The 17,798-nt window shown below is 39.7% G+C and overlaps 3 protein-coding genes across 3 annotated transcripts; 2 read left to right on the forward strand and 1 right to left on the reverse strand.

Annotated features, from left to right (window-relative positions):
- Positions 1-1,165: 1,165 nt before the first annotated feature.
- Positions 1,166-3,551, forward strand: LOC113774440 (zinc finger CCCH domain-containing protein 42-like). The gene is made up of 3 exons (XM_027318978.1): positions 1,166-1,261; positions 3,026-3,168; positions 3,260-3,551. The coding sequence occupies exons 1-3, from the start codon at positions 1,166-1,168 to the stop codon at positions 3,549-3,551; spliced, it is 531 nt and encodes a 176-aa protein (XP_027174779.1).
- Positions 3,552-9,353: 5,802 nt separating this feature from the next.
- LOC113774447 (putative receptor-like protein kinase At3g47110) lies at positions 9,354-12,860 on the forward strand. The gene is made up of 2 exons (XM_027318982.1): positions 9,354-12,051; positions 12,176-12,860. Exons 1-2 carry the CDS (start codon positions 9,354-9,356, stop codon positions 12,640-12,642), a joined length of 3,165 nt encoding a protein of 1,054 aa, XP_027174783.1. The 3' UTR covers positions 12,643-12,860.
- A 287-nt stretch (positions 12,861-13,147) lies between these two features.
- On the reverse strand, positions 13,148-16,172 carry LOC113782570 (pentatricopeptide repeat-containing protein At2g29760, chloroplastic). The gene has a single exon (XM_027328456.1). It carries the CDS (start codon positions 16,095-16,097, stop codon positions 13,872-13,874), a length of 2,226 nt encoding a protein of 741 aa, XP_027184257.1. The 5' UTR covers positions 16,098-16,172; the 3' UTR covers positions 13,148-13,871.
- Positions 16,173-17,798: the final 1,626 nt, after the last annotated feature.

The raw sequence follows: 17,798 nt of genomic DNA on the forward strand, positions 1-17,798 counted from the left end.
GCTTTGCTGCTTCACTACAGCAATACTACTGTGTTACTGTTTGCTCTAAGTTGACGAGGGTTTATCTTTTCTTTTTCTTTTTTTTTTGTCTTTTAAGTCAAGGTAAAAGGCCTTCCAGAGGTTCTTGGCAAAAGAAAATTATTTGTCTGTGGATTTAGTGCTTTTGGGGCATTGCTTGAAAAACGTGGGTGACATAAGAAAATGGGGAGGGTTCTGTCAGTTGTTTTTGTTTGGGAGACTCAAAAAAAAAATGGTGCTTGAAAATTTAAAAAAAATTACAAGCTAATTATTACTGAATGTAGTATATTTTTTTAAAGAACCATAAACTGCATTAAAAAAAAATTGAGACGATCTAAAACTGCTCCCTCCATTATTAATCCTATGGCCTGTTTGGAACCTGAGTTTTTTGAGAGTTTGTCTAAAACTTTACTGTAGTACACTGTAGAAGTTTTTGAAAAAAATTTGTGTAGAAATTTTTGTAAGATGAAAAATTTTTTTTGTAGAAATTTTTGTAATGCGAAAAATTTTGTTGAAGTTTTTAAGGAGAAAAACTTTTTTTTCTTTTTTTTTTCTCTTTCTCTTTTCTTTTTCTTTTTCTTTCTTTTCTTTTTCTTTTCTTTTCTTTCTTCTTCTTCTTCCTTCCCCCTCTCCCCCTTCCCGTTACCAGCAGCGCAACGCACCCCCTACCCCTCTCCCTCCCTCTGCCGTCACCCTCCCTCTCCCCTTCCCCTTCCTTCCCCTACCACTCCTCTTCTCCCTCCCCGCCACCCCCCTCTACCCGTCACCCTTTTCCTCCTCTCCCTGTCACTCGCCACCCATATTCCTCCCCTCTCCCCCGCCACCCGCCACCCCTTTTCCTCTCCCGTCTCCTCTGCCCGTCACCCCTTCCCCTCCCCTCTCCCCCGCCGCCCCTCTTCTCCCTCTGCCCGTCACCCCTTTTTCTCCTCCCCTCACTCATCCCCGTCGCCTTCCCTTAGCTGCGATCTGGTCGCTCGACCAGATCGCAGCCCCCCTCCCGTCCACTTTTGCGATCTGGTCACGGGACCAGATCTGGTCGCGGGAGGGGGAGGGTTGCGGGAGAGGAAAAAAAAAAAGAGAAAGGCAGTCAAACTGGATAAAGGGGGAGGATGGCAGGGAGAGGGAGAAAGGCAAAAAAAAAAAGGAAATGGCGCCGGAGGTGGTGGTGGTCGGCGATGGAGGTGGTGGACGGGTCGGGATAGTGGAGGAAGAAGAAAGCCAAAGGGAAGGGAATTTTTTTTATGTGTGTTTTGTGTATTGGGTTGGGATGGTGGAGGAATTTGTGTGTGTTTTGTGTATTTTGAAGTGTGTATGTAAAACTTTGAGAAGTTTTTTGAAGTTCTTGTAGCAAAAGTTGTTAAAAAACTTGTAGGTAAAAAACTTGCCCAAAAAACTAACTTCCAAATAGGCCCCTAGTTTCACGCAAGTTCCAATGATAATAGAGTATAAATCATTATGCGACTCGCGTGTTAATTTGGAATTTGGACTTAGAAGTATGCTCAATTTTCTTGGCTCGTCGAGCTCGAACTCGAGCCCACCTATTATTAAGTCGAGTTCGGCCCGATAAGTTCAAAACTCGACTCGATTCGACTCGTTTGCAGCCCTCAATCTTGTCATATGTATGTCGGTTTTCATAAGTTCAGACTCAACTCATTTAATTTGTAATATTTTAAGTTTTTAACCATGAGTTTTGGATTAATAAATATGAAGATCATACTCAATTCATAAAATATTCGAATTTTCAGTCTTATTCAGGTTTAGTCCAAATTCACTTATTACTCTTCAATTTTCTTTTTTTTTTGATAATTTTAATTTTCTTAATATAATTATTATAACTATTAAGTTGTAAAATTAATTTAATATTCACAGAACTACAAAATTAAAATTAAATATGCATAAGTAATAGTTCTTAAAAAATACATAAATCAAAAAATTTTAACAACATTTATATCTAATTCGTTCAAAATACATGAAAAATAGTAATAAAATATGTGGTAATAAACCAATACATCTTCAAATGTTGGAATTTCTTCATAGCCTTGTAACTTAAATCCAAACATTCTTGATGATTTGTATTTCTAGACCAAAAAGAAATCAACCAATATTATGCAAAATATATAAAAATTTACTCAACTAATAAGAAATGTTAGAGTTTCAATTATACATTACCAATATTAGTTCTCAAGAAAACTAGCAGAGGAGTCTTTAGATGTATATTTTGTATTTTGTAATTTATATACATTTAGTATTTAGTAATAATATATTTGAATATATAATTATATATACTATCAAAATATAAATATTATATATACATATACCATTATATATATAGGTAATTAAAGGGTCGAGCCTATATCGGATTTGAACTTAATGAGGTCCAAACTTAATTCATATTTAAATTGGGCCTATTTTTAGACCCAAATTTAGACTAACTCACTGAAAGGTCGAGCTCATTGAGTTTTTTTAAGACTGGACGAGTCAAACTTGGATTGGCCTGACCCATTGAAAGTCCTACTTTAACCCCTCTCAACAATTATTGTTGAAATATTTAGCGTAATAAAACAACCTAGTTGAACAAATATATAAGTGCATTCGTATCAAATCGAGTTCGAGTTCAGATAGCGACGTAAGATATCTAAGCTCAAATTTGTCGAGATTTTAGAAGTTGAGCTCGAACTCGAACTCGAATTTGAACTCAATTTCAGTTTACCTTACTCTTAAACTCAAGTTTAATTAAATCTAATCGAGTCTAATCAAGTTCAATCGAGCCTATTTGAGTCTAATCGAGCTCATCTAATTAAAATTCATATTATATATAATATACAACTTTTGGTTGTGGCTGAAGAAACAATATATAATGGGTATTTTGTTGAGTCATAATTTACTGGTCCTGAAAATGTTGTTGTTCTTCGATAGTTGATTACATATAGGTTTTGCTGCTTACTTTGTTTCTAGGATATCTGATGGCGTCTCTTAAGTTGCTTGTGCTTTTCTGTTCTTGGTTCAGAGAGCTGCAAACACGGGTTGGGGTCACGAGGAGGATAGGCGTTCAAGATGGGGTAATGACAAGTTCGAGGTTTCTACAAGGAATGGAAAACAATCTGGTGTGTCAGACCGTGTTCTGGAATCTGCTAATCAGGAAGGGCGTGGGTCGACAGATATGGACTCAAGAGGTTCCAGGATGAAGGGCACCAAAACGGGCTCAGGTAGACATTACTGAGTATAGTAAATTGACTCCCAGAGATAGGGGACTTGAGAAGAGATTGGACACAAAGGAGACGGATATGAGGCATAGGGATGACGGGAATGACTTGCGTGATAGAGAGTCAAGGAGGCATGATGTTGAATCAAACTGGGGAGAAGATCGTAATAGGAGAGATGAGAAAAGATCAAGAAAGTATGAAGATGAATCTTACAAAATCGAAGATAGAGATAGTAGAGGGAAAGACAGAAGGTTGACTCATGATAAGGGAGTCTCCCTAAGCTGTCCAAGAAATTCTGAAGATGATCATGGGCATAGGTCTCACAGGTAGCAGGAATCTTCTATTTCGGGGACAGAAGTTTGGCGTTCCTAATGACTACATGTCACAGCCCCACCTCCCCCTAAGGCGTACCAGAGGGTTCGGCGGGTCGCCTGCCCAACTCTCGCCGGGACTCAGTCGTTCACTACAATCCTCAATTGAATTTCAAGATATATATATCAAATATACATCAAAGGTTTCCAATCTTTACATATCAAAAGCGAAGCGTCCACGCTTCCGCAGCGCCACTCTGATCCTTGATCACAATTAGTATACAGGAGGAAGTCCAAAACTAGACTATTACACATCCAATCAATTCTAAACGTTCTAAACGTTCAATACAATCCCAATATGAATGATTACACAAAAGGAAATCCAAGTTCAATCCATACATGAGATAATCCATGAATAAACGCTACAAGCCCTTCCTTCGCCTTGAGCCCTGTGGATGGGAATAAAATATTTTTGGGGTGAGTTAGAAGCTCAGCGAGTAACCAGTAAAATCAGTAATCAAATCGATTTAACCATAGTTCATTTCAATGATTTTCAATTCAAATCAAATGATAAGTCCAGAAACAATTTCAATATTTACAAAACATTAAATATGGAGTATCAATAATTCAAGAAACATGTACAATGGAAAGCGATAGTAACATTCGTGCAAAGGATACATTCGTTCTCCTGTCCTTCATTTGAAATTTCATTATTTTCCACCAACCTCCACCAACCTACAAAGGTAATACTCGAGTATACCAAACGTTCACCCAGGTCCCTAATCGCCCGACCGAGTCCACTTCTGGCTCGAGACGACCGGTAACAAGGGGCAATGGCCAGTTCGCCCAAAAGGCTTACATTCATGCGCAAGTAGCATTTAATCATTAATCATTGAAAATTTCATATTTATTTAGGTCGAGTGCGATAAAGTACACACTCGCCTAGAAAACTCGTTTTAACAATCATTGAAAGCAAAATCAATAATAACAAGACACTGATATGCAAGCACGCATGATATGTAAGAAAACAGTTCCAACATTAAATTTGGAAACAGTTCAAAAGTAAATAATGCAAGAAACGGTTCATAAATAATTTTAGAAATAGTTTGAGGTCACTCACCTCCATGACTCAGAAATCATCCATCAAATATCATTGCCTTGCTCAAATCCAAGTCTTAAATCACAAACTCAATGCAAACGAGTTCCTTCAAAGTTCGGACAGCACTTCCCCTGAATTTGTTAACTTTTCCAGCCATCATGGCTTCATTACTTCCTCAAATCAGTCCCAAAGGTACACACACAACAACAAGTTCATCCAATAGCCATTCAGCAAGCTCCAAGTAGTACTAGTACAAGTCCAGCTAGGGAAAAGCCCGGAAATGAAAGTTTAGCTCAAACCAGAAAAATAGTTTTGACGTCATTTTGCGGTAATGGTATCAAAGGCGCTACGATTGTCGGATGAAGGTGCAAGATACACCGTTTCGAAGCTAAAAGACAGGGCTACAACATCATAGAAGGTCACTCAACCCAGTTTTGAGTGCAAATAGGTCAAAAATACAAGATACTTCATCAACAACGTAAAACAGATTCACCAAAACGTATTCTAGCGGAAACATCATAACTCAGGCTCTACAAGTCCAAATCCAGAAATTCCAAAACCAGTTGAAAGCTAAGAAACAGTGATAAATTTCATCAGAAGGCCTCAACAACCAATTCGGAAGCAATTCCAGCCAAAACAACCAATTACAGTCGCAAATCCCAATTTCGGGTAAACCAGAACAGCAATAGTAATTTCGACTTTTCTCACTCTACACTACTCCGATTGACCTGAAATTTTGTAGGCACCTCTAAAATGTCATTCCCTACAACTTTCATGTTTTGAGGTAAGGCCAATTCGGCCTCTATCTAGGACCAAAAATTTCGGACAGAATGAAGAACCAAGAACCCTAATTTTCCAGATTTCTTCCAAAACAGAATTTACTTGCAATCTTCCACTTTTTCCACCTTCTAGAATCATTAAACATCATTTCCAATCATCATACATGACCCCATAATCATATCCATATGAAAACAGAAAAATCCCCAATAATTATAAAACTTCACCAATTCAACCAAAATCAAGATATAATCCATAAAATCATCTCTTTAGCCATCACAAGTCTCTAATTTAGCATAATCAAGAACAAAGAAAGGATTGCTAGACATGAACCTTGATATATCAAGAAAGTTGATGGCTTAGTCCTTTGCCTTCTCTAATCACTCCACCACTACCTTCAATCTTCCTAAACAAGTGACTTTTGTGGAGGAATTTGAAATTTTAACGGTTGATTCACAAGATTGAGCAAGAAATGGAGTTGGAGTTGAAGGATTTCTTCTTGTATTTTTGCTCCAAGAGGTTCGGCCAAGCTTGCAGAAATTTAGGTGATTTTTGGGTCAAAATTGAGTATTAGTAAAGGTAAGAAATAATGGTCAAAGTCAAGGTTGAATAGGAAGATGACACTTGTCACCCTTTTGGTTCAAAACTTATCTTTTTGTCTCTCCAATACAAATATCTTAACACATTGTAAAATAATATCACTTAATACAAAATTACAACAAGTTGTCAAAAATATAATGCATTTACCGCACTTGCGGGTCCCACGTCCAAAATACGCTTTTAATTTCTCAAAAACTAACCGATACTAGAAAAATCATTTTAAAACTATTTTTGCTCATAAACTTTATTTGGGGAATTTTTCTAATCAAGAAAATGTAGAAAAGGCGGGCGATTAAAAAAATAAACCCTAGAAAATTAGAAAATTTTCGGGTTCTCACACTCATACTTTTCAGGGCGTCACACTACATGCTCTTATTTTTTGGCTGCACAAGAGTGTACTTGAGGCTGCCAAATCTATCGTGCACGACGAAAATTGCAGCGAGGCCAAAATTGACTTACTGCATGGTATTGCATTTGTTACAAGCTGGCACCATTTGAGACATTAAATCCGATGGAAGGCATTTAATTAGTTAAGTGTCTCTCCTGAAGTGTTGCATTATCAAAGTTGTGATGGCTGTGCGGGACTAAGACTAGGGATAAATCCCTTAGAACCCCTTACTTGCATTAAGTAAATGGTTCTTCGACATTCACTCTACTGGCTGTCATCAATTGTTACTACCATTCTAATCCGGGAAAAAAGTTTCAATGGCCCTCCAACTTTTAATCAGGTGAACTTTTGACCCTCCAATAATTAATAGTAAATTTTTGGCCTCCGATCTATCAAAAGAACAAATTATTGGTTCTTCTGTTAAGTTTAGTAGTTATGAGTGACGAAAACCATTATTACGTGTGAAACATGAGAACAAATTAAGGGCATTGTAGTCCACCAGAAAGTTGGAAACCAACACGTCGCTTGCAGATGAGTCAAATTCATGAATATTATCTCCTCTGCCAATATTATTAATCAGCAGGGACAGATGAGAAATTGAGTCAAATTAAAGCTGCTTCAATCTCTTACCAAACCCATTTAAGTTGGCTTTTGCCGAAACAGCAAGTTGTGAGGGTTCAGGAAGCTTTAAGGATTTCAAGATGTTAGAGATTGATGGATGGTAACTCCATGAAAGGAGAATCAATACCCCATATTGATATACAAAGCAATTATGAGTACCAGCAGCAGTGAAATAGACTTCAATTTTATGAAGAACCAAGGTCTTGCTTTCACCATATCATTGTCAGTTCCATTAGACATACGACAACTATTAGGTGAGAAACCATATCAAGGTTTTTGGTTCCTTTTTTTTGTTCAATAATCCCCTTGAATGATTTCTCAGTAATGGGTCCACCGATGGTTGGCACTAGGACTTTTTTCCCTAAAAATTATAGTGAAGATGAAAAACCAGAAAAAATGAAGATATTTGAATAGGGAGAAAAGGGGGGTGTTAGTACTAAATCGTATCAGTAACAATTAGTTACAGATCTAAAACTACCTCATCTTTCCATGTGTGGATGATGTCTACGAAATAGAGGTTTAAAATTTCCCAAAAAAATAAAAAGAAAATAAAGAAAAGTCAACTGGTAATTAAGGAAACATTGTGCTGGAGCGGGGCTAGAGGTGGATCTCCGATGGCAGCGACAAGAACACATCTGTTGAGATTGGTGACGACAACAACAAAGATCTACTGAGTGGGCAAGCAACTTAACTGGAATCGACTGCTTATCTAGGCAATCTCTGTGGAAGACATGAGTGGACATGGAAAGCTACCTCACCTTGAGCTTCAAATCTATGTGGTCTAGGCAAATGGTGCACATCTTCTGTGGAAGAATATCATCTTCTTAGTTCGACGATGGTGGTGATGATTCTGCTTCTTCTTCTTGTTGAAATTATTGGCAGAATCCCGTAGGCAGACAAGAATGCCCCTGCTAATTCCTCGTGCATCGCATGTGATGTTGCTTTCTGTCATTCTCAACTGTTGGAATTGACGGAAGGACCAATATTTTGCACTTTTGATAGATCGGGGACCAAAAGTTTACTTCTAATTGTTAGAAGGCTAAAAGTTTACCTGGATAAAAGTTTAAGGACCATTGGGACTTTTTCCCCTTCTAATCCAGGTTTCCTTCTACACTTCGCTGATCATCTTATTTTCTGCGTTGCATCATTATGTATCTGTTAATGATATCCCTCATTTTTGTGAAAGTCAGGGTTACCGGAATGCAGCCTGGCGGCATAGGAATTCAAACTGCAGGTGTACTACATCTTATTAAGTTTCTTCGCTTAATGTATAATGCAACCCTAATTGTAGTTGGATCCAAAAAGTTCAACTCCTTTTATCCACTTGGCCGTTTGAGAATGAGTGGTGGGTTATTTCAGTAGAATTCTGATTGCGAAATTATCGGATTGACAACAACGTAAAAGGATTATCAATCCATAGGGCTGGATCTCTCGTATCTTCTCTCTCTCTCTCTCTCTCGTTTTCACACATTCAAAAGTCAACAAGCTGTTGTCATTTTGGCAGGCGAACGAACGATTAGCAGTAGAAAGTAGAAAGCAGGCGATGGTATGGGCAATGGTTTGGAAGTTTCCGTCAAAAGTCATGTCCGCCCATCAAAGCAATGTACAATTTATTTAATGATTCAAGACAAGCCTACTCCCCATTCCAGAACAAGCAGCTTTTGAATATTGACTTGCTATAATGTCCACGAAGTTTAAAACTTCAGCTTTGGCCGTTGATCAAATTATAATTTCGTCCATGGAATTACAAATCTCGATATGCAGCTCGCAATCCAATTCAGATAGCAATCTATGATAAACAAAGAAAACTCTGTTTTGTTAAAGTCAACCGTTCACATAAAAATAAAACAGCGGCAAAGACCGCTGGATTCCCTAAATTTGCAATTTTGTGCCTTAAAGTTCCCCGCAGCTAGCGAGGAACTACTACGACTAAGAATTGATGGATGGTATCTAGATCTGCAAATGCAAGTCAATGTCCAGGGTTTGTCGCTTGCCCAGTCTGGTATGGTAATCCAAATGAAGTCGAATGCGGTCCATTTTCTAGTTTGGGTTACTAGTCTTCTTTTTCTTTTACCACTTGCGACTAGCTTCTTTCAGCGCTGGGCTTGATTTGCAAAGTTGAAATGAAGCGTCCACTTTTTTCAATTGTTTAGTAGTTCCCTTTGCTCGCGTACTCAAGCGAAAGTGCAAGGAAAAGTAAAAATAGTCAAGTGAAAATTGAACAAGAGGAAAAAGGAGTAGTATATAATAGGCTCCATTGCTGTTGCTTACATTGTCATACAGTTGTGCCATTCTTAGCCGCTTCTCTCCGAAAACTTCAAGCAATTAACTCCCAAATGGAATTCCATGTTTCTAGTTTAAGCTTGTCCTTCTGTTTAACCTTCCATGCAATTCTTTTCATGGTCATTAACTTCTCTTTTCCTGGCAATGTTTTAGCAGCCGTAGTCAGGAATGAGACTGATGAACTTGCGCTTCTGGCATTCAAATCAGAAATAACTGAGGATCTTGATGGTGTCTTAGACTCTTGGAATGCAACTCTCCATTTTTGCCAGTGGACTGGGGTGGAATGTGGGCTCAAACACCAGAGGGTCAACAGTTTGGATCTAAGAGGACGGAGATTGGCTGGTTCTGTATCTCCTCATGTTGGAAGTCTTTCATTTCTTCGCGTGCTTGACCTATCAGACAACTCCTTCCATGGTGTGATTCCCTCAGAAGTGGGACATCTATTCAGGCTTCAGACTCTAAACTTAAGTTATAATCTCTTAAAAGGTGAAATTCCAGCCAATCTTTCTCATTGTCAAAGCCTCACTTATCTTATTCTAGACCACAATTTTCTTGAACGACACATTCCTCCTGAACTTGGTTCACTGACAAAGCTGGTCATGCTCTATCTTAAGAACAACAACCTCACAGGAACTATCCCAGCTTCCATTGGGAATCTTACATCCCTTCAAGAGCTTTATATCTCATACAATGATCTGGAGGGAGGATTTCCAGATACAATGGCTCAACTCAGAAGCTTGGTGTCCCTTGGTATGTCATGGAATTCTCTTTCTGGAGAATTTCCTCCTGTTCTTTTTAACTTATCATCTCTTCAGCTCATAGGTTTGTCATTTAACAAATTTAGAGGTAGTCTTAGACCTGACATAGGCCTTTTCTTTCCCAAACTCCAAAGACTGTATTTGGCAAACAATTCTTTTACTGGACTTATTCCAGCTTCACTGTCAAATTGTTCAGAGCTTCTACAGCTAGACTTTCCTGAGAACTATTTCACTGGAAATGTACCACTGAGTTTTGGGAACCTTCGAAACCTATTCTGGCTTAATGTCCTTACCAACCAGCTGGGAAGTGGGGCCTCTGGTGATTTGAATTTTATTAGTTCTCTCAGCAATTGCCAAAATCTTGAGTTTCTTGATATTGCTCAGAACCATTTTGGAGGTAAGTTACCTGATTCTATAACTAATCTATCAACCTCGCTCACACGGTTACTTGTTGGACAAAACATGATCCATGGAACCATACCTAAAGATATTTCTGAACTTTTCAACTTGAATGTTCTCAGCATAAAAGAAACTCTGATAAGTGGTAGCATTCCAGAATCCATAGGAAAGCTTTCGAACTTGAAAACCCTTCATTTTGAATCAAATCGATTGACAGGAGTCGTGCCCTCTTCCTTGGGAAACATCACAGGCCTCTTGTATATTTACCTTCAAGATAACAACTTGGAAGGAAGTATTCCTGCTAGTCTCGGTAACTGTAGGTTCCTCCAGAGACTAGAACTTTCAAAGAACAACCTCACTGGTTCCATACCAAAAGAAATCATGCGCCTTTCATCCCTTTCGCTTGTCCTTGATATGTCTCAAAACTTCTTCAGTGGTCCGTTGCCCGAGGAGGTTGGGAACTTGACAAATCTTGCAGTGCTTGATCTTTCGAACAACAAACTCTCTGGGAGAATTCCAAGCACCCTGGCAAATTGTTTGTCCCTGGAATCACTCTATATGCAAAGCAATGACTTAGAAGGAGAAATTCCATCCCTGACTAGTCTGAAAAACATTCAGTATTTAGATATTTCTAGTAACAACTTGTCAGGGCACATTCCGCAAAGCATGGCCGAGCTCTCAACTTTACGTTATTTGAATCTCTCATTCAACCATCTTGAGGGTAAGATACCGGTTGAAGGCGTCTTTGCAGATGCTAGTTCTGTTCAAGTGCGGGGCAATGCAAAACTTTGTGGAGGCATCGAGGGGCTGCATTTGCAGCCATGTCCAAGGCAATCACCCAGAGGATCAAAGAAGAAAACTGCGATAAAGGTGATACTGATTGTTGTTGTTTCTTCATGTTTAGCCCTGCTGTTGCTTTTACTTTTGCTTTGTTGGATGAGAAAGGTGAAAAAGAAACCTACTTCAGCGTCTTTGAGCGACCAAATATACAAGAAGGTTTCTTACAATGACTTGCTAAATGCAACTGAAGGGTTCTCATCACACAATTTGATAGGATCAGGTAATTTTGGAACTGTGTACAAAGGATGTCTTGGTCCAGATGCAAAAATAGTTGCTATCAAAGTCATCAAGCTTCAAAAGAAGGGAGCTTTCAAGAGCTTTTTGTCCGAGTGTCAAGCCATGCGGAACATAAGGCATAGGAACCTTGTGAAGATTCTTACTGCTTGCTCAAGCGTAGACTTCAATGGCAATGACTTTAAAGCACTAGTATATGAATACATGCCAAATGGAAGTCTGGAGAAATGGCTGCATCAAGATGGTGAACAGATGCAGCAGAAAGGTCTTAGCATCTTCCAACGGATAAACATAGCTATAGACGTAGCTTCTGCATTGCATTATCTACATAACCAGTGCCAAACATCTTTGGTGCACTGTGATCTTAAACCGAGCAATGTTCTGCTTGACAATGATTTGACTGCTCATGTAAGCGATTTTGGTTTGGCAAGGCTTCTAATTTCCAACTCCAGGGAAGATGCTGATCTGAATCAATTTAGTTCACTAGGGATCAAGGGCACCATAGGTTATGCTGCTCCAGGTAAATTTTTCTACTGATCTTAGAATTTGAGATTCTTGTAAATCTTGGATAATATTGTTGAATTTTATATTGGCTTCAAGTTAATGTTAGATAAGAATAAGAAAGGGGTCAATAAATTTTGCAGAGTATGGCATGGGTGGTCGTGTGTCTACTCAAGGAGACGTCTACAGCTTTGGGATTCTACTGCTGGAGATTTTCACAGGTAGGCGGCCCACGGATGCACTCTTTACAGGGTACCTAAATCTCCATAGCTTGGTCAAAAAGGGATTGCCAGATAGTGTAATGGAAATTGTAGACCAATCTGCTCTGCTCGATGAAGATCCTGGAGATTTGGTGGAAGCAGTTGGATATGAAACTCATAGCAGCAGAGTTGAGCTCAGTGATATATTGGTTTCAGTTTTTAAAATTGGCGTTGCATGCTCAGAGGAGGCTCCTCAAGACAGAATGAACATGAGTCAAGTTGTCAATGATCTGGTTTCGGTCAGAGAAAAATTCAGTGGAAAAAGTGCACGTAGGAGGGAAATGCAAAAATCAGATGGACGGGTGAATATTCTAGTAGATTCACTAGCTTCCACCGAGCTGATTCACTAGTAACAGTCCCATAATATGGGAGGAGCTCCTTCTATCTCCTTTTTCCGGCTCTCTTAGCAAGTAGTTTCTTAATTCGCCTATAGTTTAGAAATAAAAGAACTGACTACAGCGCACTTTCACTGTAATTGGATGTCCGTACTATCCCGTCTTGCATGTATTTTCAGGTCTTCAGTTGAACGCATCGTGTACTACTTTACAGTAAAACGAATTGAAATGCACTTGAAAACCCTCCATTAAAAAAGCAATCAAAGTGCATTCTGATCAAATAATCTGTCGGCTTATATATAGACTCCGCTACCAGCAGCCTGAATTGTATGCGAGTTTGCCAAGTTGTAGACTTTGTAGCATGTTGGCAACGATTTGACCGAAGAGAGTTGTATAACTATTGCAGCTGCATGCCCGTATCTTTGTGTCCTCCTGTATTGTTTATTAATATTTTGCTTATTTGGTAACTTGGAAGAATGAACTGTTCTGACTGCCAAGTACCAATCCTTACAGAAAAGAATGATTATATGATAGGAGTATTAGCTTTTAGAGTCAACACGCAACACATGAGAGGTATTATGATTCGCCTGAAATTTCAAGATCTGGATACATATATCCACCAATACTGGTAATCTAGATGTAATGCAGGAGTAGTGTTTACTACAATCAAGTATATTCTGGTCATCCACATACCAGTAGTCTATGACCAACCAAATATTTTGTGCGCTACTACGTGCACTAGGACATGCCCGACAATTTTCAAAGTAAACGGGTCTGGCAAATTCCTGATGCAACCATTAGCAGTCGGTCAAGCTCCAATCCATTTGATAGCATGCATTCAATACCATCAGTTCCACTTGTCCACTCATTATCACAGAAACTTGGCTTCTGAAATCAAATAATTTGTCACCAGTTTCTGCAACAACCTGACTACCACGACGAAGCATGCTCAGCAACCTTTTCCTTCCAAATTGAGCTTCCAACGCCAAAATTACATTTAGGCATGTAAACTGGATTAGCCCCATGTTCCATCATTCGCATGTTGATCATCTTTGGATTTTTAACATATATTTCATCTGCTATGCTTGTGTCAAATGGCACAGACAAATTTGCACTAATGGAGTTTTAAGTCCCAGATAAGTGAAGTCGCTCTTGGTGCCATGCCTACTGGAAATTTTCTCTGCATTTTTACCAGTTGATAGGAGTCCCGCATAAGAATCTTTTGCAGGCCAGCATTCCAGAATTTACCAGTAATCCATGCATGAACAAGAGCCTCCTTTAAAGTGATGAAACCGGTAACAGTCTCTCAATACTATTTCTCTATTATAAAGCTTTGATATCAGCTTAGCAGCAGCATGGCAGTCACCACAGATACGGAGATTCTTTACAATTCGAATTGGTTGGGATGGGCTTATACTAATAAGTCCAAACGCCATAGCCAACTTCTCGCTGTGAAGATATAATGCCTGCTCTTGCACATGTTCTTCTTCAACAAGTTGCAGCAGCTGGGATTTCATTGGCACATAACCAACAGATGTCAATCTAGTCGCAATCTCATCCAATTTCAGGTAGATATTCTTTGAAAGAGGGTGAGTATTATCTCCAACAAGAAATTCATGAACATTGCCATCCACCTCAATTAAGCTGCAACCGGGTTCCTTCTTTAGTCCAGAGTTTCTCATAAGCTTCCTTAATTCTGAAACTTTGTCCCATCTACCTGATTTAGCATAAATATTAGATAAAAGCACATAGGCTCCATCATTTTGAGGCTCTAATTCAAGCAAATTGCTACAAGCCCGTTCACCTATGTCAATGTTTCCATGAAGCCTGCACGCACCAAGCAGAGCCCCCCACACTGATGCCCCAGCGGAAACGGGCATATTGTCAATTACATCAAGTGCTTCTTCCAAGTGACCTGCACGACCAAGAATATCAACCAGGCAAGCATAGTGCTGGACCCCAGGCACAACCCCAAAAACTGACTCCATTTGATTGAAAATGCCCCTTCCAGAATCCACCAGCCCTGAGTGACTGCAAGCACTTAATAAGTTGGTAAAAGTAACAGAATTAGGCTTGACCTTAGCTTCTTGCATTTTCAAGAAAAGACCTATTGCTTCCCTTCCACGCCCATGCATTGCGAAGCCAGCAATCATGGCACTCCATACAAAAACATCTCTATTGTCCACAGAATGAAATACTTCAAGTGCCTTCTCCAAATCCCCACACTTAGAATACATGTCAATCAATGCAGTAGTGAGATGACAATTTAAATTAATACCATGTTTATTGATGTATACATGAATCCAGCCCCCTAAATCGATTGCCCCCAACTGAGCACATGCTGACAGCGCACAAACAAGTGTAACTGCATCAGGTTTAGCCTCCTTTCTGAGCTGCAATTCATTGAAAGTAGCCAATGCCTCCTTAGGATTACCATTCTGCTCATAAGCCGAGATAAGAGCATTCCATGCAGCAATATCTTGGCAAGGCATTGTATCAAAAAGACTCCTAGCAGCACTAAAATCCCCCACCTTCGTGTACCCGACAAGCATAGTTGTCCATGAAATAATGTCCTTAACCCCCATCTTGTCAAACAATCTTTTTGCATCCTCCATACTCCCACACTTCACATACATGTCAAGAATTGCATTATTTAATACCAAACTCTCCTTAATCCCATTTCTCCTAATATACAAATGCATTGACCTCCCGAGCTCCAAGTCTAAATTCTTTGCGCAAGCTGACAGGACTCCTATCATGGTGACGTCATTGGGCCTCACATTTTCTCCCTCCATCCTGAAGAACAAGTCCAATGACTCTTCAGCATAACCGCCTTGTGCAAGCCCGACGATCGTTGAATTCCAAGAAACAACGTCCCTTTTGGGCATGCTCATGAAAACCCGGTACGCCATATCGAAACACCCGCATTCACCATAGAAATGGATCAAAGAATTAAGAACAAACAAGTCAGACCCAAACTCCGATTTGAGCACCATCCCGTGGAGCCCTTTTCCAACCGACAGAGCTGAAAGCAGTGCAGAGGCTTTGATCAGAAAAGGAAACGTAAATTTATTAGGCAATTCATCACTCCCATGAAGCATTTTGATAAAGATCAAAAGGGCATTAACGGGTTCTTGACTGGAAGCATAGGAGCGAATGAGGGCGTTCCAAGAGTAAAGATTTGGGCGGGGAATTTGATCAAACACTTTCTGGGCATACTGGATGCTTGAGACTTCCGAGAAAGCTGCGACCTGGATGAGCTTGCTGGCCGAATAAGGGTCGGAAAAGAGCCCGATTCGTAGCATTCGAGCGTGAATTTGCTTGAGCTGTGTAGAGTCGGAGCATCGGTCCAGCTGTAAGAGTAGAGGGTGGTCTGCGAAGTAACGTTCGTTATTGACAGTTATGGAAACAGGAGTTGGGTGGCAGTTAAGTGGAAGGTTGTTGATAGCAGGGGTGCATGAAATGGCCATGAGTTTTGCTTTGCTTGTGGCACTCTTTTCCTGGCTTTCTATCAAACTACACAGGACATAAGATGATTACCATCCCGTGCGCATCGTTTAGTAATGGCTAATAAAATGTTAATCGTCCTCCACAAGCATTTGGGGTTCAAACTGTTCTAATTCAGCTATACATGGATGGAACTCAACGTAAAGAAGAATTTCATCCCCTCCGTTAAACTTTTCACTTGCAGATTCTGGAACTGGAGGGATCGCTGATTAATGTTTTAATGTTTTCGGACAACCAATCTTTTTTTCTTTTTTTTTTTAACGAACAACCAATCATCAATCAACTCCGGGCGTAATTAGAATGAACCTCCTTGTAATTATGAGCAAGTTGACCTTTGGCCTCCCGAGTTTATTATATCAGCAATTTCCCCCCTTAAATACCGGTCCAGTTTTTTGCGTTTTTTCAGTTTTCGCCTTTCTTCTTTTCTGTTGTTACCACGTACTAACTTTTTCAAGCTTGGAGAACTAGCAGCATTCTGAAGATAAGGGTCAAGGGCAACTGCAAAAGCTGAATCTTTTAGAGAGAATGAGCATTTCAATAAACGTAATTTTGCTTTGAATTTGATTGTGAAAATAATTTGAATGGCAACTTTCCCTGGCAAATTATGTGCCTTTCATCCTTAACTCTTTGTCCTGAGATATCATCCAGTTTGTTCACAGTCAGGCCCCTTCCCCACCGGAGTTGGAAACCTGATTTTTTTTTTTTCGGATACGACAACTGTTGTATAACCTAATCTATCTTACACTAAGGGGGAGGAGGCGGACTTAAGGAGGCCCAGGGATAATCCGGAGAGGACTGAACCACCACCGGACCAGACGGGTGCACTGCACACCCGCTGAATTTTTGAAGCAAGCCACTTAAATGTGACATTTTTGGTGGCCTTAATGGCTAGATGGTGGCCACCAGCTCAAAGGTTGGTGGTTAGTTAGAAACCTGAAACATACTGTAAAACTTGCAGTATTGAACAACAGTAAGTTGTTTTGTTTGCTGAGATAGTCAAGCCTATGGTAATCGTTGACTTGAAACCACTTTAACTGCCGGATGATCTCTTTGTAGGGCATTCCGTCCATGCATCACTTAAAAAAGTTTTGAATACACAGATTTTCCAGCAACGGCCTGTCAGGCAGAATTGTTCTATACCATTTCAGCTAGCTTGTAGGCAAGATTCCACCCCCCAACGAGTCTTCAGAAGTTTTCAGTGCAGATGATTATTTTTGGGATTTAAGCTTTTGTGGCCGCATTTCATAACTTCACTCCGAGACTATTATTCCCTGTCGAAGCTCATGTTTAATCCATATAGCATTATTGTTTTCGGGGTAGATAGTAGTTAAGCTCATCCCATCCCCGTCGCTAGCTCTCTTGATTAGTTTCGTTGCAGCGTACTTCGCCAGAAAAGTTAAGAAGGAATAAACTAGTCCCCATCTACCATAGGACAGCTCGCTGATAGATTTTCTTCACAAATTATTATAGGTTCAGCTCATATCGAATGGAAAGCAAAGACCTCGTGAATGATTGCAACAAGGAAACACACACTCCAGAACTCAGTTTCTGTCGTATTTTTGCATGTGACATATGAAAACACGAAGATGTGTATAGCAACAGAGTCGAATTTAGTTTACAAAGAAGAGATGCAAGAACCCCTAAAAAGCTACTGCGCATGCCTA

This window comes from Coffea eugenioides, chromosome 1, assembly GCF_003713205.1.
Source record: "Coffea eugenioides isolate CCC68of chromosome 1, Ceug_1.0, whole genome shotgun sequence".
Classification (NCBI taxonomy): Eukaryota; Viridiplantae; Streptophyta; class Magnoliopsida; order Gentianales; family Rubiaceae; genus Coffea; species Coffea eugenioides.

Coding starts and splice junctions, on each gene's coding strand:
- LOC113774440 (XM_027318978.1), top strand. CDS start 1,166: ATGGCGCCGGAGGTGGTGGTGGTCGGCGATGGAGGTGGTGGACGGGTC. Junction 1,262..3,025: donor GGGAAGGGAATTTTTTTTAT/GTGTGTTTTGTG, acceptor TTCTTGGTTCAG/AGAGCTGCAAACACGGGTTG. Junction 3,169..3,259: donor GCTAATCAGGAAGGGCGTGG/GTCGACAGATAT, acceptor ATTGACTCCCAG/AGATAGGGGACTTGAGAAGA.
- LOC113774447 (XM_027318982.1), top strand. CDS start 9,354: ATGGAATTCCATGTTTCTAGTTTAAGCTTGTCCTTCTGTTTAACCTTC. Junction 12,052..12,175: donor CATAGGTTATGCTGCTCCAG/GTAAATTTTTCT, acceptor TAAATTTTGCAG/AGTATGGCATGGGTGGTCGT.
- LOC113782570 (XM_027328456.1), bottom strand. CDS start 16,097: ATGGCCATTTCATGCACCCCTGCTATCAACAACCTTCCACTTAACTGC.